The sequence below is a fragment of the Brugia malayi genome (genome assembly GCF_000002995.4).
Source record: "Brugia malayi strain FR3 genome assembly, contig: Bm_v4_Chr2_contig_001, whole genome shotgun sequence".
Taxonomy (NCBI): domain Eukaryota; kingdom Metazoa; phylum Nematoda; class Chromadorea; order Rhabditida; family Onchocercidae; genus Brugia; species Brugia malayi.
Genome location: NW_025062476.1, coordinates 10,821,597 through 10,842,536, shown reverse-complemented (window position 1 = coordinate 10,842,536; position 20,940 = coordinate 10,821,597). Strand labels below are relative to the sequence as shown.

General features: G+C 27.1%; 5 protein-coding genes and 2 non-coding genes across 7 annotated transcripts; 2 read left to right on the top strand and 5 right to left on the bottom strand.

The window, feature by feature from the left end:
• Positions 1-2,032: 2,032 nt before the first annotated feature.
• Positions 2,033-3,424, bottom strand: Bma-rpb-4 (DNA-directed RNA polymerase II 16 kDa polypeptide, putative; the record flags this gene model as incomplete). The annotated part of the gene is made up of 5 exons (XM_001896434.1): positions 2,033-2,108; positions 2,320-2,415; positions 2,519-2,619; positions 3,091-3,170; positions 3,361-3,424. 5 exons carry the CDS (start codon positions 3,422-3,424, stop codon positions 2,033-2,035), a joined length of 417 nt encoding a protein of 138 aa, XP_001896469.1.
• Positions 3,425-3,930: 506 nt separating this feature from the next.
• Bm7842 (Uncharacterized protein) lies at positions 3,931-5,200 on the bottom strand (the record flags this gene model as incomplete). The annotated part of the gene is made up of 4 exons (XM_001896435.2): positions 3,931-4,015; positions 4,303-4,397; positions 4,654-4,689; positions 5,180-5,200. 4 exons carry the CDS (start codon positions 5,198-5,200, stop codon positions 3,931-3,933), a joined length of 237 nt encoding a protein of 78 aa, XP_001896470.2.
• A 976-nt stretch (positions 5,201-6,176) lies between these two features.
• On the bottom strand, positions 6,177-7,750 carry Bm7843 (Uncharacterized protein; the record flags this gene model as incomplete). Its single annotated transcript, XM_001897798.2, has 4 exons — positions 6,177-6,270; positions 7,015-7,151; positions 7,481-7,516; positions 7,703-7,750. The coding sequence occupies 4 exons, from the start codon at positions 7,748-7,750 to the stop codon at positions 6,177-6,179; spliced, it is 315 nt and encodes a 104-aa protein (XP_001897833.2).
• A 1,671-nt stretch (positions 7,751-9,421) lies between these two features.
• Bm7844 (Uncharacterized protein) lies at positions 9,422-10,315 on the bottom strand (the record flags this gene model as incomplete). The annotated part of the gene is made up of 4 exons (XM_001897797.2): positions 9,422-9,521; positions 9,743-9,891; positions 9,970-10,028; positions 10,300-10,315. The coding sequence occupies 4 exons, from the start codon at positions 10,313-10,315 to the stop codon at positions 9,422-9,424; spliced, it is 324 nt and encodes a 107-aa protein (XP_001897832.2).
• Positions 10,316-12,288: 1,973 nt separating this feature from the next.
• Bma-mir-5882a.1 lies at positions 12,289-12,393 on the bottom strand. The gene has a single exon (XR_006228145.1). It is a non-coding gene; the product is annotated as a pre-microRNA Bma-mir-5882a.1 (primary transcript).
• Bma-mir-5882b.1 lies at positions 12,305-12,384 on the top strand. The gene has a single exon (XR_006228146.1). It is a non-coding gene; the product is annotated as a pre-microRNA Bma-mir-5882b.1 (primary transcript).
• Positions 12,394-14,318: 1,925 nt separating the features above from the next.
• On the top strand, positions 14,319-20,675 carry Bm11091 (Uncharacterized protein; the record flags this gene model as incomplete). The annotated part of the gene is made up of 11 exons (XM_043079210.1): positions 14,319-14,409; positions 14,619-14,704; positions 15,403-15,540; positions 16,095-16,401; positions 16,584-16,797; positions 17,017-17,217; positions 18,092-18,233; positions 19,169-19,318; positions 19,442-19,679; positions 20,182-20,351; positions 20,424-20,675. 11 exons carry the CDS (start codon positions 14,319-14,321, stop codon positions 20,673-20,675), a joined length of 1,989 nt encoding a protein of 662 aa, XP_042935144.1.
• Between the last annotated feature and the right edge of the window lie 265 nt (positions 20,676-20,940).

Here is a 20,940-nt window from a genome sequence, read left to right as displayed (position 1 = left end):
GTTAATTCGTATAATTGATTGCATTCATTTGTGTAGTAATTAATACAAAATACTTTCATCAATTCTGTGTTAATCCTTAACAATCGCATATAGCATAACATGAAAATATGATAATATAGCACTGATAAAATGGCTCTTATCATTATTGTAAGCAAATTTTGTACTTAATTAAACTTAGCTCTTAAAAATCCATGCTTCTATGTGTTTCAAACATTTAAATTATAACTAATTTAAATTATTCAACTGCAATTACATCATAATAATTACTGAATGAATACTCAAAGATTACACAACATTTTGTCATATTTGATTTAATCTTTAGCATTGATTGGAATATGATTAAACTGGAAGATGCCCGTGCAACACTGCCCGAGGGTAATCTCAGAAATAACCCAATGTGCTTGAGATTATCACAAAAATTAGAAATCATTTATATGACATTGCGTCTGTGCATTTAGTGTACAAAATTGGATCAAAGAATGCAAATTAATTATTTTATCAACAACAAACTTCAATATCAACAATCCATCAATTCCTATTTTATGCAAATATTACATACGATGTGTCACATTCTAACTTTAAAAATTTGTCGCTTCTTTCCAAATGCCATTTTAGTTCAAATTGAAATTCTCTCTCAAAACAGGAAGAATTTGCCATGGATTTATATCGAAATGCAATAATTCGATACCTCCAATATTGAAGTTCCGTCAGTCTAATTAGTGCGATTTTATTATCTTTGGAAAATTAATACTAAAAATTAAAAATTAGATTCAATTTATGGATATCATAAACTTATTCTCAATGATGACAATTCTTTTGTTGGGACGATGTGGCAGTCCCAAATTTTCATAATTTACTTAACTACGTGTGACAGACACGCTTCGTTGACAGTTCAAAAGCGCATTCATAAGCTATCAATTCGACAATATGAATATGAGAAACAATGCTAAATGTAAAATTTTCATTTCCATTGATTTTTGCTTTCGTTGCATTTCATTGTATCGATGTCACGCATTATTTGATTGTCTCCTAAAATTTCGCTTCAATTGGGAATGAAATTTCCACCAAATAATTTCAGCATCGGTGACTGTCATAACTATGCATTATTCTGGTTGCCCACGACAAGATATGCTGTGGGTAATCAGGACAGTGCATATTCATGACACCAACTCACTGTTTCGTCAGCTAATCCTCCCTCAAACTCCTCCGAAATTCTCGACTTACCATGTGATTAGCCTCAGACATTGAATTGAACAGAACCACCTGACACTGAGACTTCCCAGAAAGCAGTGATAGTCTAAACACTTTCAGTGGATACTGTTTGGCAGCAAAAAAGTTTCATAATCGAAAATGATTTCGTCGTAATGGAAAATTCACTGTTATCAGAGGTGACATTAAGACTATCATTTTTGGTTCAAATGTAAACAAAAACAAACGAACAACTCCTCGTAATTTAAGTTAAATGAAATGTGATATAATTAGTTCGTTTTCTGACATTGATATCTTTATGATCAGTTTTCAAAATACATTAATCATTTCACAATAATTTAATGGAATACTAATTACAAGTCATAACAAGAATTATAAGCAGAAATATAAGTGCTTATTCGGGATATGTCGAGAGCATACGGAAGAGAAGTATATATATAAAATATTTCAGACAACACAAAAACTGCTCTTTTATCAGCGCAAATTTCATGATTGCAGCTAAACATCCCATCGTGCAATAAAAAGTCGCTTTGTCTTAACCCAACTCATCTATGCGTGTAAAATTCCCATTGAAACAGTACGCAGAATTCTAAAATAATCAGAATTCTGAAAATTAATCAACATATTGCAGTGAACGTTCCTGCGGATAATTATAAATTATTAAACAAAGTTAACAGAGAGGTAATCATTAGAGTTCCAAATTTCGACATAACATTTTAAAGCGACATTTAAGTACTTTGTCTCTTTCGTTTTCCTGACTATTTAATAATACTAGCAAAATATTTTTCCATGACACATAGAACAAATACATCAAAACAAATAATCACTGAAACGTCTTTTTGCTATGCAAATCCTTTAACACCTCGTCCAGCTCGTCATCCTCCATTTTATTTTCCAAGCTGAATAAGTAATTTTCTGATTATTAGACTAGTAAAAAGGAGCGACAAAAGATAATGTATGGATAATATTGTGAGAATTCGATTTTTCACGCTAAATAGATCTCATAAATCATCCAGAAATAACTGGAAAAACAAGGCATTAACAGCCGTGATGTTTCTTTCGGGTGAATGGAAGCAATCTTTAAGAGAGAGAAAGGAAAAATCCAAAAACCTGGGAATTAAGGCTTTTGCCTCCTCTGACGTTTCTGGACAAAGGTTAGCAATCTGCGCAACTTCGAATTTATGCAGTGGTTTCGTTGCTAATAAGCTGCAACCAATATTTATTTTAACATGACTAAAGGCTGAGTTTTAATTTAATAAGATAGAAAAGTTCGTTGAAAACACAAATATAAAAAAAAGTTAACACTGACGTTCTAACAGCTCGAATCGTTTCCCTATTTTTAAATCGTGCCATTCGCCGTGTATAATTTAAAGTTTTTACAAATACATCACTCATCTCGTCGATTTCCTCCTAAAAATATTTCTTCCATTACTAGTAAAAAAAAAACATCAATATCAGATTTATTTCAAACATGTTCAATTAGCTAATAATGTTACGACAAATAAAATAAAGCCCAGTAGACGAATTCATTTAATTAATTCGGTGTCATGATAAAAGCACAAAAACCACTTAATTAATTATATGAACTTCTCACTAAAAAAAGAAAAAATTTAGTTCTCATAAGAATCATAGTTCTGTTAACATCTGTAAGAAATCAAGTTGATCACATCCAGTTATCTGTCAGCTGAAATTCCAATATGACTGCTTGATTTAATTTACTAATGTAAATAAGAATCTAAAGTTTTATATAAAACTAGCATTGCTTTAAGTGGTAAATAGTAGACGACACACAGAAAAGCTTCACGCTACATTTTTGATTGAAATTAGCAACGATCTAAACTTGAATGATTAAACTGGTTTCAACTCTGATCAATGCCTTACCTTTTGTTCGCTTTGCTGGCGTCGATGTTCTAACAACAAGTATACTTCAGATGTTAACAATGTGTCGGCTTGTTCGAATTCTGAAAACAAAAATAATTGATCTAAACACATAGAATTGCTGTTAATTTCAGAACAGGAAACAGAGCATATAAAAAGCATATAATCTGAGAGAGAAGCAAAAGCACCTCTAATTTCTTATTTTCACGGCCTTTGCTTTTAATTCCAAGGAAAATAATTGCATATATTGCATCAAAGAAAAGGAAAGCAAACCTTTCGGGAATTTCAACTCGGTCGCATCTTCATCGGTTGTATCGTCCGACTGATTACCTGGCATCCCTTTTCGTTGAAAAAAATCCCTGCAAAACCCTGCATTCATACATATTTATTGAAATCTAAAAACGCTGACCTTAAATATTACACTTGGTATGTACCACTGCTAGAGCAACAAAAAAAATAAACAATTTTATTATTTAATAATAATGCATTCGCATAAATAACAATTTCACACAAGCGAAGTAAGCACAGAAAGTATATCGTCATGGAATACATAAAATAAAAGAAGAAAGACAGTCATTTTAAAAATCGCACTTGGTACATAATATAAGTAATCATTACAGTTATTATAAGGCCATAACAGAAAATGTCGAGATCATTGATGATGACAAGTAAATGAGTATAAAGATCAATGCAGATGACTCAAAGACTAGCAAGAATATAATCAAAAATGGTCGTAAACGAATTTTAACTAGTATTCAAGACAAGAAAAGCTTAAATATATTAACAGTATTTAATATGAATATTAATAGATGCCTTCTTCATCAGTTCAACAACTTATTTTGCTCAGTGTCGCGATTTATTCCTACGCATCATTGTTGCTACCGAAAGAACTGTAACAAATGTACAGAATTGTAAGAAGATGCGAAATCTGAAATAAACTGGTAGGTTATACTTTGGGATTGGCTTGTTCTTCACTAAGACATTTAGTGAAATGTTATGAAAACTGTTCTTATATTAAATTCTTATATAATAATCAATTTTCGAAGGAAAATTTCAGCAAATTAGTTCCTCAAAAATATTTTAATATGTATCATAATAAATTTGCTGTCACAGAAGTCTGCCAATAAAAAACAGTATTTATTAGAATGACCGTCTTATAATGAAGTAGTACAACTACAAAGTGAAAGAAACATAAAAGATGAAAATTATTCTAACCTATGCTCAGCGAACGATATTCTTTCTGAATGAGGCTTCAAAAAGCCATTCAATGCAATCCATGGCAATACAATTCCAGCGAGAACAAAAGGATTCTTCAGCAAATCGTTTCGTTTTTTCAACATTTTATAATCCATATGAAAAAAAGAAGAAAGGTAAAGCGTTTCAATACAGAAATAAAGAATTTCAAACTTTCATTCTGGATACCTTCTATATCTGGATACCACCAATGATGATAACAATATATCAGCCAAAATATCCCAATTGACAACAACCAGCAACCACAGGGAAAAATATAATTATTAATGATACTTAAATATGATTTGTTGACGAAAATATCTGAGTACTTACGATGGGATCAGCAGTGCCAGGACTAGAACTACCAACCTGGAAAAAATTCAATAATTAATTTTAAATTACTTCGAATAATATTAATCGATCACGTCTTTTTTCTGTTGTTCAAGTGTTATTAATTAGAATATGGCACTTATCTTTAGCTGCCTTATTCTTTTTCTGATAAATAATTTACATGAAAGAAAAAAAAATTTTTCCTTTGAAAAAGCTTTACTTATTCTAGTTACTAAACCAAAACCACAACTTAAACACTTTCCAAATTTGTTAAGTTTAGCCATAAGTTCTTCCATTCAGATATCCTACATTTTATCTAATTTTATGCATTATATTTATAAACTTCATAATATAAATCGAAGTAAAATTTCAAATTAATTGTTGGATATTCATCTGTAAATGAATCAACTGATCATTGGAATAAAAACTTATTCCGAAAACGTAACTTTAACAGTTAAGCAGAGATATTTTGTCGTTATAGCAACAAATGATATTAGCTTCAAAGCGAAGAAAACAAAAATGAACTAACCGATATGTTGGCCATATACATTTTGCGCAAAATTTGTATTATCATACTTCTCTGTAAAGTAAGCATAAATTTCTCGTAACATTTACTTCAATCTAATTATGTAATTAGGTTAGAGGATAAAGCGAAAGAAAAGCTATCCAAAAAGTGTGGTACATTCTTCAAAGTTACAAATTTTAAAAACTAAACTAAAACAGCCACAAACATTCCTTAAAAATCTTAGTCATACTTATATCGAAATCAAGTAAGCGAATACCGAGGGTACCTCAATTTTACGGCCGAGGCATTAGAAAATGACGCAGAGTAATAAGGGAGAAAGGTAGGTTTTATGTGCTGTCGATTTTGTGGTAATTATTTAGGGCGGGGGAGTTATTTGGGAGAGTTATTCCAGTAATTATTTGAGGCGGGGGAGTTATCCGGGAGATTTCTGAATGTTACAATTTACTTTCAAATGAAATATTTATGTAAAAAAAAAAAAATTATCAATACATATTAATGCAATTCTAAATGACATCCTACTACTGTACTAAAAATTGCATAATTCACACAAAATGCATGCATGCATCTGTGTAAGTTTATGCATGCTCAAAATTATCATTACGTGTAAATAAACGTTAATCACGTACGTGCGTGCATGTTCTATCTATTATTTACTATACAATGCGATGAAATGAAAGCAATTTCTTAAATCGATACTTAAATTTCAAACAAATAAAAAATTTTTTGTCGAAAATTCACATTTTCATTAATTTCATTGGTATAATTTTAAATTTACCAATTAAATTTCTTCATTAATCGATTAGTTCGTTAGCCTAAAATTAGAAATGTCAAAATGAAGTATCGAAAATATTTAATTAACACATTTATGTACCATACTGAAGTTATAAAAAAATTCTATGAAAGATTTTCGACGATATTTTTTCTTCTCTAATTAATTATTTCTTTACTGTTATGATGAATCTTCGTTGGAACATTGTTTAATTCAACTTGAATCCATCATTCAATTCGTTTCCTTTGTTCGTTGATAGTATCGAGCTATCGTGGCACATGTAAGCACGAAAACAAATGAAGATCCTTGAAGGAAGATCCGAAATCTAAACAAATCATTGAATTATCACATGTAATGATTATTTACAAAAGTTATTGCAATTTATTACTTTACTGATTGATAAACAAATATGCTAAAATTTCAATCGTTTATAATCATTGATGAGAAAAATTAAAGATTAAGAGATGAAAGAAATACATGTCAATTATTTCAAATAAAATTAATGTTTCATTCAAAGAAAAAGAAAAGGAAAAAAGGAATTGATAGTTTATTCATTATGCAATTTACAAAAACTTTGAAATTACAAAAAAAAAAAAATAAATTTTAAAAGGAGTGTAATATTAAAAAAAAAGTGCAATTTACAACAAATACTTTGATGTATCACATAGTTTGAAATGTAATTAAGTCATTACATTGGTCATTTTTGAAAAAAAGTTCTATTTGTTAGCTAATTATTAAGGGATGATAAGCTATTCCATATCATTAATTAATATAAGTAAAAATTGAGAAAAAAAAGTGCAAGTATGCCATACAATTCAACAAACTTTCTCATAAAGTGTTGTATTGTTATTATTGTAGTTCAAAAAATGATAAAAGATAAGAGAAATTTCATTAACAATATTACATATTGTTTGATATATAATTTGCTATATATATTAAATTAAATTAAATTTGTGTAGTATTTAGAGTAAAAGTTAAAAGTTAAAAATTGATCTGTTGTATATCTCATATCTAATCAATATAACAATTATATAAATAATTAAATTCTAAATTACACATTCGATATTACCTGTGTTCCGCAAATGAAACTCTTTCACTATGCGGTTTCAGATATCCCATCAAGGCTATCCATGCTAACAATGTACCGGACAGGAATACCGGATTTTTTAGCCAATCACGACGTCGTCTCATCTCTTTTTGTTGTAACTACAATTAAAATGTTATCATTATTATTATCAGCATTACTATTATTTTTATCATTTTATCATCTTAAAACAATGAAAACATTATACTAAATGATAACATATCATTTTCATTATTAAACAAAAAGAAACGTTGATCCATTATTGAATTATCCTTACTCCCAATATTTATACATTTATTATAACTCAGAATGCTACTAACATATCAATTCTTATCACTGATATTTAACATTATAATTGCATTATCATTAACTCTATTATCAAAAAACTACACGAAGTGTAATCCATAAATGAATTTGATAATCAAAATTATTAACTTTAAATCAAACTTACGTTCATGCCAACAATCCCTGGGTCATAATCTTTAGTCTGAAAAAAGTATGACATTCATAAACACAAATTATACACTTTGTCTTAAGATATATGTTATGATAAAATCACAATTTCTTAAATAAATTACAGTTTCACACTAAGTTTTGAAAAAATTTTAATTGTACAATCTGAGTTTGATCCATTTTCCATTTAATTTATATTGAGTAATCCAAATGAACTAACCTTTTGAACTGTTGCTGAAGTCATTAATGCCTTTCTAACAAGATTCATCTTTTATCAACTGCAAATTAACAATATGATGTTATCATTATGGTTAATTTTGATAATCTAAAGCGACAGTTGGAATTTCTTTTCTTTTTTTTTTCAATTCAAAATCTTCGACGGAAAAGAAATTGCATTTCAAATGAGGAAAGATAAGAAAATGCATCAATACTGAATATTTTATAAAATTTTTTATTGTTAGATTAACTTAAAGTAACTTATAGAAGTGACATTAAACTAATATTAATATTAGTTCAATGCTTAATTCTACATTACATGAAGATTCTATCAATAAACTTCTATCCTAGCAATAAGTTCCTATCTTATATAATATGATCAGTATTTGCTCGTTGTGGTGATCAATGATCGTTAACAATTATCATTATCAAATCACATTTGTATTTATTCAGTTTAGTAAGCAATGAAAGAAATGTATAATTAATCTTTGTTTTTTCTTAGCTGAAACAAATATTCTAAAAGTAGGCCAAAATTTATATAATAATTCAATCAGTACATATTATACAAAACTTTGTAAAAGTTAATTGAGTAATTTATCATAAAAAAAAAAGGGAGAGAGAGAAAAAAACAAATTTATTACAAAATACTTAGCTAATGTAAAATTTTCGTCATACTTAAACTTAATAAACATTAAACAGTTATTATATCTATAAAAAAAAAGTATGGCACAACGATTGATAGATCCAACAGATCGCTTTCTTTTTTTGTTTAAACTTTTTATTTAATTTTCTTCCAAAATAGTATTTGCAAAAAAATAAATCAATAAAACAATGATAGGAATAATAACACTGAATGGTTTAATTAAACAATTTAGGTATGAAATAAATTTGTGTTAGTATTTATTAAAAATATAAGGAATGTAGCAATAATCTCTAATTTTATATTCCTACACGCTTAATTGTTTTTGCATTCGGAGCAAACTTATGTCACATTGATCAAAATATGAGGTTGAAAGATGACGACACGAAGTTTGAAATGTCACAATGGCATGGCTGTATCACGAGAGTGGCATGGTTGTATCACGTATCGATTTTCGTAACAGCAAAATTCGTCTCGTTTCATTGATGAAATAAACAGAGAGCTGCTAGCATAGCACTGAGACGAGCTTTTTGCAATTGAAATTTCTTTTTTTTTTAAATTTACATTTCATTAAACTAGTTTAAGCTAAGGTTTAACGATAGATTAATTGAAAGAGATAGAATTATGTAAAATTCACAAATAATTTTTTACTGTCATATATTTTAATTAATCGCAATGGAAATTTACTTTATTTTCTTCACGCGTGAAGTACGTGAAAAAAAAATGTACGATAATTCTCAATGTCCGTAATACAAGAATCATATGTAAGTTGAATACAACTTACTCAAATATTTTTCAGCAGTAACAAAATTGAAATTATACGAGCGTTATATAGCTGTGATAAAAATGCATGAATTGGACAACGGATACGGTATAAATCGATGTGTTTACTTTCTGACGCATAGGTTGACACGTTCGTGACGTTTAATTGTACTTAAAGGGAAAGGAAAAGCCTAATGCATATACTTAATTTTCAGTGATAACACGAAAATATATCAAATAATATTTTATTTTATATGCTATTCACAAAATCATTAATGCATATATAATGTCGCAATATACTTTACCAAGTTTGTACGTAAGTTATTCTTCATGAGGGATATATTGTTGATCTCTAATTGAAGTACCATGAAACCAGGCAGCTGTACCAATAAATGCCGTAAATGGTACCAATGCGATCGATCTAAAAATGAAGAAATTTCAATGTAAAATTTCAAATTAGAAATTGCCAGAAATACTTTAGAGTAATCTATTTAAGTAGATCAAACTTAAAATCCGAAAATTATTCAAATTTTTGCTAATTTAGATTGTTCAGAGAAACAAAAAAATTCAAACGAAACTCCTGAATCAACGTTGATGATCAGAAAGCTTATCAAGAAAGAATTAATAATAAATTTCATTTACCGATTAAATTCAGCTTGTGACATGCTTTTCACGAAACGTTTACGAGCGATGGAAAATGCCATTTGAAGTGCAACGCATGCAAAAACCGGAATGGCCGGATTTTTCATGAATTTCTCGTACATTCTCTTCGCTACTGCTGTATCATCAGACTGCAAAGAATTGAAATGCATGCATGCACTATAGCATCACATTAATAGCTCTTTTTAGATAAATTTACAAAAATTTACCAAACGATGAAAAAGAAAAGGCATGTCGTCGTTGTTAAATATTGTGATAAATGCAAAATCTGAAACAAAACGTGAAGTAAAAGTAATTAATGTGAAAAGTTAATAATGAGATCTCAGTTTTCATTCCATTTATTAAATTAAACATGCATTTGAGCATTAACAAAAAATATTGCTAACTATTATATAAAAAAAAGAATGATAATTAGACGTGAATAACGTAATGAAATATAAAATATTTTACGGCTTATTTGAGTTAATATGATTTCAGTAAGCTTCCACATTTGCAGCTATCAACAATTTATATATATATATATACATCGATGTACTTACTTCCGTCATAAAACATGTAAACTTTACGTGAAAAGCGCAAAGTGCAAAAGTGAAAAATATTTGAAGTTAAAAGTGTACTGCGAACAACTGCTATTCACCTAGTGCATGCACAGCACTATAATTCCACATGTTACTAACTTGTTAAATTTAAAAGGAAGAGTGAAAGTGTTATTTATATCAGTGCAATCGATAGCACAGTCTATTCTGCCGCACTTTAAATTTTAATGTTTCCTCTTATCACATCTCTCTACTTCTTCACCTTTCTTTGCTTTATGTATCGAATAAAAATGCTCCATAAAAAATAGTTTGCTCAACAGCACAAATGACGAATTTTTGAAATTATCGTTTGATTGATTGTTTCACACTAAAAGTTTTTAATTCTCTAAATGCAATGAAATGGCAGTAATAATGAGCATTTTTCTCAAATAAATAAATGATTTAACAAAAAAATAAATAAAATAAAAGCAAATGAGAAGTAAATAATAAATAAATAATTAGAAATTAAATAAAAGAAAAAGCTACTAACAAATGAATAAGAGAAATGAAAGAATGAAAAAATAAATAAATGCATAAAAAGCAAATACATAAACAACTGAAAATCACTTATTATTAGGTAGTTCACCTAATTAAGCATGCATATATTGTTATTATTATTATTATTTATTAATTAATATTTCAGCCTGCTTCAAACATCCAATTTATAACTGTTTTAAATATTCAATTGCTTATAAATGCTTATAAACGCGGTTGCATAATAATAATAATTATTATTATTGGATAAGTACTCGAAGATTAAAGTAATGCATTGTCATTCATTTAATTTTTAGTATATTAGATTAATTGGAATATGATATACTGAAAATTGTTCAACATTGCCTGAGTTTATTTTTTTCAAACAAATAATTTAACAAATAAATAAAATAAGTAAAAAATAAATGAAATAAAAGCAAATGAGAAGTAAATAATAAATAAATAATTAGCAAATAAATAATAGAAAAAGCTACTAACAAATATTATAGGTCAGAAATAATCCATTATGCTTGTAATTGTCAATTAATTAATATCACAAAAATTAAAAAACATTTTTTTTTTTTTTCATATTTCTACTTAAATTTTGATAGAAATAATTTATTTCAAACAAAATTATGATCAAAAATGTATAAAATGACTAGAAATGTTTCATGAATTCACTCTATAATTTACTTATATCGATGCTTATCAGTCTTATTCAATGTTTTTTGTTTCTTTTTGTTTTTTTATCAGAGTTCAGTTCTGCAGAAAGTATATAATATAATAAATTGTGATAAGGAAATTCTTGTTGTAAATTTAAGCAATTCGTTAAACGATAAATGTTTCAGCAGTAATTCTTGCAAGATCTCAGTGCTTACTTACATGGCAGAGGTAAACATCACAGTGACACAGTTTTTACTGAGTTGTTAAAACGAGCACAACGGAGTATTTCCCTGCAATCATGAAATTTGCGCTGATAAAAGAGCAGTTTTTGTGTTGTCTGAAATATTTTATATATATACTTCTCTTCCGTATGCTCTCGACATATCCGGAATAAGCACTTATATTTCTGCTTATAATTCTTGTTATGACTTGTAATTAGTATTCCATTAAATTATTGTGAAATGATTAATGTATTTTGAAAACTGATCATAAAGATATCAATGTCAGAAAACGAACTAATTATATCACATTTCATTTAACTTAAATTACGAGGAGTTGTTCGTTTGTTTTTGTTTACATTTGAACCAAAAATGATAGTCTTAATGTCACCTCTGATAACAGTGAATTTTCCATTACGACGAAATCATTTTCGATTATGAAACTTTTTTGCTGCCAAACAGTATCCACTGAAAGTGTTTAGACTATCACTGCTTTCTGGGAAGTCTCAGTGTCAGGTGGTTCTGTTCAATTCAATGTCTGAGGCTAATCACATGGTAAGTCGAGAATTTCGGAGGAGTTTGAGGGAGGATTAGCTGACGAAACAGTGAGTTGGTGTCATGAATATGCACTGTCCTGATTACCCACAGCATATCTTGTCGTGGGCAACCAGAATAATGCATAGTTATGACAGTCACCGATGCTGAAATTATTTGGTGGAAATTTCATTCCCAATTGAAGCGACATTTTAGGAGACAATCAAATAATGCGTGACATCGATACAATGAAATGCAACGAAAGCAAAAATCAATGGAAATGAAAATTTTACATTTCGCATTGTTTCTCATATTCCTATTGTCGAATTGATAGCTTATGAATGCGCTTTTGAACTGTCAACGAAGCGTGACTGTCACACGTAGTTAAGTAAATTATGAAAATTTGGGACTGCCACATCGTCCCAACAAAAGAATTGTCATCATTGAGAATAAGTTTATGATATCCATAAATTGAATCTAATTTTTAATTTTTAGTATTAATTTTCCAAAGATAATAAAATCGCACTAATTAGACTGACGGAACTTCAATATTGGAGGTATCGAATTATTGCATTTCGATATAAATCCATGGCAAATTCTTCCTGTTTTGAGAGAGAATTTCAATTTGAACTAAAATGGCATTTGGAAAGAAGCGACAAATTTTTAAAGTTAGAATGTGACACATCGTATGTAATATTTGCATAAAATAGGAATTGATGGATTGTTGATATTGAAGTTTGTTGTTGATAAAATAATTAATTTGCATTCTTTGATCCAATTTTGTACACTAAATGCACAGACGCAATGTCATATAAATGATTTCTAATTTTTGTGATAATCTCAAGCACATTGGGTTATTTCTGAGATTACCCTCGGGCAGTGTTGTTTAATCATATTCCAATCAATGCTAAAGATTAAATCAAATATGACAGAATGTTGTGTAATCTTTGAGTTTTCATTCAGTAATTATTATGATGTAATTGCAGTTGAATAATTTAAATTAGTTATAATTTAAATGTTTGAAACACATAGAAGCATGGATTTTTAAGAGCTAAGTTTAATTAAGTACAAAATTTGCTTACAATAATGATAAGAGCCATTTTATCAGTGCTATATTATCATATTTTCATGTTATGCTATATGCGATTGTTAAGGATTAACACAGAATTGATGAAAGTATTTTGTATTAATTACTACACAAATGAATGCAATCAATTATACGAATTAACAAACTGATAATTAAGCATATCATATCAGTTCGGACTGTTATGACATTTACTTGAAGGACAAATTTCAATCTGAAAGCTTTTACAATAACTGTGCGACAGATATGCATGCAATTTCATTCATATATAAGTAATTTCAATGATATGTAAGTATAAGCAGTGTGTTTCTTTTAACAGTTTGGTTGTTATTTTTTTTTATCCTTATATATATATATGCTTAATTAGTTAGACTGCATAGTAGTAAGTAAATTTTTAATCGTTTATTTACTTAATTATTCGTCTTTTGTTTTTTAATTTTTCAGTGCAACAATCAAATCGATATTTCACGAAAATATATTCACTCATGAAATAAATCTTAACCCTAGTAATTAGTAATTAATCTTAGTTAATTAAAATCCTAGTAATTAATCCACTTAAGCATTATTTAGCCTAATAACTGTTTTCTGCAACCTTCACTCATTAGTACAAACTATGACCTCTAAGTTTAATTGGTATGAGTCAAAATGATATTTTGAACAGACTTTTTGTTTATTTGAAATATTGCACAAATAAATTCAAATGCTATATTTACACAGTAAAATTATTTTACTACATGTATACAAAGTTGAATATTCAACTTTCTTTTTAAAATTTTCATCATTTAACTTTCGAAAAAAAGAGTACAGCGTTTCCTGTATTATTTTTCTATCGAATTTCCCGATTTGAATAATATAAGACAATTTTTGAAAATTTTAAAAATTATTTTAAAAACATTCCAAACTGCTGCTTAAATTACTTAATTAGCATATTTAGCATTAAATTCTGAGAATAGTAAAATGGTTGAGTATAAAAAGGAAATCGAAGTTACCTATCTAATATTTACAATTAAATGTCTCGGTGGTTCTTACACTCAAATCTATTTTTTTGGTTATATACATTAAGTGCTGTTTTATTTACAAATGACACAATTTGTGATAATGGTATGCTCTTGGAATTTAAATACTTAAATATAAAAGTGGAGAATTGAATTAATTAATCACAAATTATATGCGAAATTTCCAGAATTGTAACCATTTCAGCTGTAGTTAACAAAGACAAAATAATAAATTTTTGCATTTTAAAATTAAAAATTAAAAAAAGAAACAAAAGTCATAGAATCGATGAATAACATAATTAATTCTTTTTTCAGGACAATGTGATAATTCATTACAACTAGCCTTGATGACCTCATTTCCACATACGAATCGATTTAACCTTTGTAAAGATCCACCAACGGTTTCAGAGGCTTTAATGAATAGTTCAAAAACTGAATAATTTGCATACTAAGCTTTAAAATTTATTAATAAATGTCGCAAACAATGTGACAAATATAGCTACTGCTTATAAAGTAAAATGACGACGTAATTATTAGCATATAATTACTAAAGTATATGTTTACCATATCATGAAATTAAGGTTTTTCACTTTTGCTACTATTCCGTGCGTGTTATGGAAGGATACTGGAAGTTAAAACGTAACTTTGATACTAATAACAGAGCTGTGATTCAAAATTGTATGAACACTGCAAGCTATACGTATGGTTTCACGTATGAAGTTGACCTGTCTGAGCAAACATACATGTATGCTTTCATACGTAGATCTGTTTAAACTAAATTGTTGCAGAAAATAATTTCAAGCAAAATAATTTCCAATAAATTCTTTTCTATCTTTAATTGTACTTGTACGAAATTTATTGTGTCACGATTTAAATTTCAATTATTCATTAAATTGGAAACAATATGCAGTGATGATCAGAGAATGAAGGTGAAACATTTGGTAGATATCTTCTATTATTGTTGCAAGGATTGCTCATTCACTAATGTTTGTTTGTTTGTTTTATATGTTATATTATGTTTTATTGCATATAATGAAATAAAATTAATTAACTTTGTAACTAAAGTCATAATTAATTAAACAAATTAAAACTTTATTAGGAAATGAACGATGACGAAATTATTAATTTTATTGGCAATTTGTTATTGAAAAATTTGCCAAAATCAAGCAATGATACATTTAATTATGTACCTGGTGAATCACTTCCGTATTGTTTATTAGAGGATGGCGCATTGGCAGTATGTAATTCTTCTGTTTTCTATTAATTAATGAATCAAAGGTGGATTTTTTTGCAAATTCTAAAAATTTTACTAATGAATTAATTGAGAATATTTTTAATAATTAATTAACAATTTGTTTACTTTTTCTAGCATTCTATTCCCTCCTTTCATCTACCTATTAAGATATTCTAAATTTAAAAAAACAAATTTTTTTTTTTTTATTTCTAATCAAAAAAATTTTTTTCTTTTTGGATGAAAGTAATTGGCGTTAATCAGTGTGTATTGTTGTTGGATACATGCTCAATGAATAAAATTTATGTTGGACCACTTCTGATATCAAAATTTGATCATTTATCGCAATCTACTCAACGAATAAATGTTTGTTTTAAAATGAGTGAAAAATTTTTTCTTTGATGTATATGAGCTGCTATTCAAATTCTATTCAATGCATTTTTGTAAAATTTATAATTGCATATTTTTAGCTAAAATATTTATTTTCATTCAAATTTCACTAATTAAAATTGTTCACTTTTTTTTTTAAATATTCAAATATTAATAAATAATTATTTAAGAAATCATTAGCGGATGTTGTTTCAATGAATTTTACGGAATTATGTCCTAAATCAGAATGCATATATTATTTGTCTCCATTGGAATTTTTTGTTTATTGTTGTTGTAATACTAATTATGAACTTTGTGCTTATACTAGCGATGAACAATTACTTTCATATGCTAGCAAAAATGCTTTAACTTGGGCAACTAATCCTCTGATACGATCATTTCGAGAAGTTCTAATATATGATATTAAAACTGATATATTTACGGAAGTTTCGGGTAGACCATGGACGTATCGTAAATTTGTTTATAGTAAACCAACAGGTAAAACTATCCAGATGATGACAATTAGGATTACTAAAATTTGGAGCAAAATTATTTAATCAAAAAACGAAAAGAAAAAGTTTGAAGAAATAAGAAAGTGCTTTACGTGAAATATTTGAATCTTTATGAAAAAAGAAAAATTGTAAATAATATTACTCTCATTTTATACTTTATCATTTCAGTTGACAAACGCACAGGTAATGTGACATCATCTGCTGATAATATACCTTTACATCTTTGTGCATTTGGCACTTTTAATTTGACTATAGGTAATTGGAAAAATGAAGATTTTACTATGAAAATAGGAAAACGTAAGATGTTAGCAGAACCACAAAAATTCTGCTACTACATGCCATCGTTACAATTCACAAAAACCGATCGAAAGCCACCAACATCGTTAGTTTTTTTTCCTTTCCTTTGTTTTTGTTTTTTTCTTGTTTAATTAATATATAAAATTAAAAGTTCTTCTTAGATTAAATTTGCATTAAAAAAAAAGCAAAAATTCTAATTATTCTGTAATATAGCAGATTATTTCATTAATTTATTATTTAATCTATGCAAAATATATTATCAGACAATTTATTATCAAATAATTCTTTTTTTTTTCTTTTGAAGATTCGAGGTGCGATATGGAAGTGATACTGAAGAATTATGCAAAAGAGAGGGATGTAATATTAAAGCGCCAACTTGTTTGCAAGATTTAATTTCGATCGATCATGTGATTGCCACATTTAGATGTTGCTGTAATGCAGGCGATTTATGCAATCATTTAGGAAATAAATATTTTCAAGAAACTAAACAACTTATCAGTGCTACGTAAGTTCATTAAAATTATGCTTAAATGAAATCAATGTTGCAAACGTGAAATAATTTAGTGAAAAAAATTAATAGTAATAATTATTTTTTGATGTGTAATTTAAATCATTTTCATTTCAAATATTTTAACTTTTAAATAAACTAATGGTTAAATGATTTCTTTTTCCTTTACTGCAAATTTCAATAAACGATAGCAAAATCAATGTGCTTTATTATAACTTACAATTCAAAATGAAAACAAATCAAATTACAATCATTTCTTCTTATACATAATAAATCAAAAAATACGTATATATATATAATTTAATGAAAATACTATTTGAAAAACTTAATTGTTAGCAGTATAAAATATCTGTCACAAAACTTTGAAGGCATATTTTTCCGTGTATAAGTCAAACACATTCTTATTTAATGATTTATTTCAATCGTCGATTCAATGACACTTACGTGAAATGTAGTCGTTTCTTTACATTTGACACATTTGATGAAATAATGCTTATCGAGGATTATTCATTTTTTGCACCAGAAAATAAAACCTTAAAAAAAATTTATGAGCAAGGAAGAAAGTTACAACTAACAGAGTAAGATATAAAAATTTTATTTCTATTTGATGATTTTTAAAAATGAGTTTCAATTAATACAATTTAGTTATTTGATATGTACAAAATATCCCATAATAATAATAATAATAATAATTTTTCTTTCCATAATTGCATTTTTTGAATTGGAACAATTCAATTCATTGAAATGTAAGAAATATTTTGATAAAATGCATTATTCTAATATTGTGATAAATTATGAAATAAATTTAAAAATGTTCAAAATTTTTTTTTTATATTTTTATTTCAATTTTAATAAAAGTATTTTATTTCAGACAAAATTATGATAAAACTATACAACATGGTTGTAGCCGTAAAATATTTCTACCATTTCATGATCCGTTCTGTGAATTACACATACCGGTGCTTACCAATCTTATTCAGTGTTCCTGTTTTCAGAGTCCAATTCTGAAACAGGTATCTAACACAATAAATTACTTTCTGGTTATTCTTATTCTATGCAAATTTAAATTTTATTTTTATTTTGAGAGAGTTTTGATTGTACAGAAGTGGAATACTTCGCTAAAGTTTATTTCTTACTTTTTAGTGAGATATTCTTCAGACATTTGATCCGAGAGGAATTTGTTTTAATTTAAATTAGAGTAAGCGATAATTGCTATTGGTGGAATACTCATTAAGAAGTAAGAATTGAAATCGAAGTAGTATTTTCACTTAAATATATAAGAGTAAAAGTAGTTTACAGCAAACATTCTGATAAAACTTTATTGCATACAAAAATAACTACGGAAGAGGTGTAAAAGAAGATCTGATTAATATAAAGATTTTAGCACTATTGATTATCAGATCAGAAACATTTGCATTGTATTGGTTTTCCGTATATTTTAACTACGGAAATTAAAACTTGATGTTCGGAAATAAAAATAAGAATTAGATAAATGATTATCACTTAGACATCATCATAATATTTATTCATTTACATTCATTTTATGTGATAAATCATTTGAGTGAGAAATATTTGCAACAAAAATTATTTTATTATTTAGAGATTATAAATTATTTATCGCATATTTTAAGTTCTACCCCAACAATAAGTTATCACTTCAAAAATATTTAACTAAATTGTTAATATGAATGTCAGTTTCAATTTAGAATTTGTTTCATCTGAAACTGTATTTCATTTTTTAAAAAGATTGAATGAAGTATTGAAAACTCTCATACTTATCACTGACACTGTTATCTGTCATATCTTTGACATTACAAGTGTCACAATCAATTATCAATGCTTGTTGTCACACAGTGATAATAGTATAAAACCAAAAAGTCATATTTCTAACAATAATACTATGATTAACATTCACAATTATTTGATATAATTTGAATAAAATTTAAAGCCATGTGATGCTGAATTTGGGACGAAAGTACGCAACGAAGGACCAAAAATAGCTGTGCCAATGTGTTTAAAAACATTTGGAAATTTAAATGAACTCTTGGATAATACTTATGATTTTGGTATCATAGGGCCAGCAAAATATGAGAAAACAGTATGTTAAAATGATATTTTCTAATTTTATAATTTGAAAAATTTGAAAAGAAATTTTTTTTTTTTTTGGATTTTTTATATTTTAATAATTATGCGAAACATAAATTGATTAAATTGTTTACAGAGAACAAAAAATTATCCATTATGTTATGATATGATAGCAATTGATTCATATAAACATGGAATTGAACATCGGAGTGGACCATTCGACGAAATTATCAGTTATTTGTATAATGTAAGCAAGAGTGTTAATATAATGCGCCGAATAATGACATTTACAGTATTGGTACCTGGTACCAATTATACCACAACACGTTATTTATATACATGCTATCAACGAGAAAATTATTATCCATGCAATGGTTATATATCTTTAGCTATATTTATTATCATTATTTTTTTTTTTTTTTTTCACTAGCAAATTAATAATTTTAAATTAATAATTTATAATAAATAACTTTTAGTGTCATTAAAAGTATACATTGAAATTACTAAATAATAAAGCAGTTTTTCTGCTTTTTTTTTTGACTTCTTTTTAAATTATTAATTATTAGTAGATGATCTTTTCACTGTGTGAAAGAATTTGTTTTTTTTTTTTTGAGAAATACTGTAGAAAAAAAGTTACATTTTCTCTATTTATGTTTATTTTTAATTCATAATTCAATAATTGATAAAGATTTATTGTTTTCTAACAAATTTATAAGTAATATTAATTTATATATTTTTGCAGAATAAATGCAATTAGAACAAATTTTTTTTTATATAAAATATCTTTAAAAAATAAAAAGAAGAAATTTAACATTTCGTACTTATGCAATTAAATTTATGCAAAAAGTTATGCAACAAATTTTATTACTATTCCAGGGCCTATGACCATTCGTAAGCAATTATTACCGGAAATTATTTGGGAAGAAAGTGCAAAATATAGTTCAAAGGAGAGATCATTATGTCAAGTTGATGGTTATAGTAATCGTATCAAATGTAAATCACGCAAAGGATGTTTCGATTTTCATACCGTTCACGGATTTCGAATGGTAAATGAGTTTTAAAAATGCTTTAAATCTTGACAAAATTTGATACCTTTTTTTATTTTGATGCATTTACAGCGTGGTTGTATCGATAAAATCCCTAAAATAGTATCTATGATGCCAAAATTTCGACTACTTTACACTTGCTATAGTCACGTTTGGATTACGGGAAATGAAAATACACGTTGTATTGCCGTAAGTGAGAATGATTTTAATTCCACAATTCCGCTTACGGATGGAATTATTTGTTGCTGTCGTTCAACGTGTAGAATGTCTGATAGTAATTCTTATATGGAAATGCAACATGGCTATTATCCATTTCAAATGTGATATTATATCATTAATTATTTCCAATAATATTTACTAGTATTTCTATTAAAAGTTAATTATCAGTTAAATCATTTTGAAATTGTTTTGTATAAAATGAAAAGAAATTTAAATTTCTGCAATTTTGATAAACTATTATTTTTCTTCTTAACAAAGTATTATCAGTAAAGTAATTTATATAAGATGAAACATATTTTAATAATCACTTATTCCTTCGAATAAATAATCGTTATATTCAAGATATAATTTCTATTGTTATAAACAATGC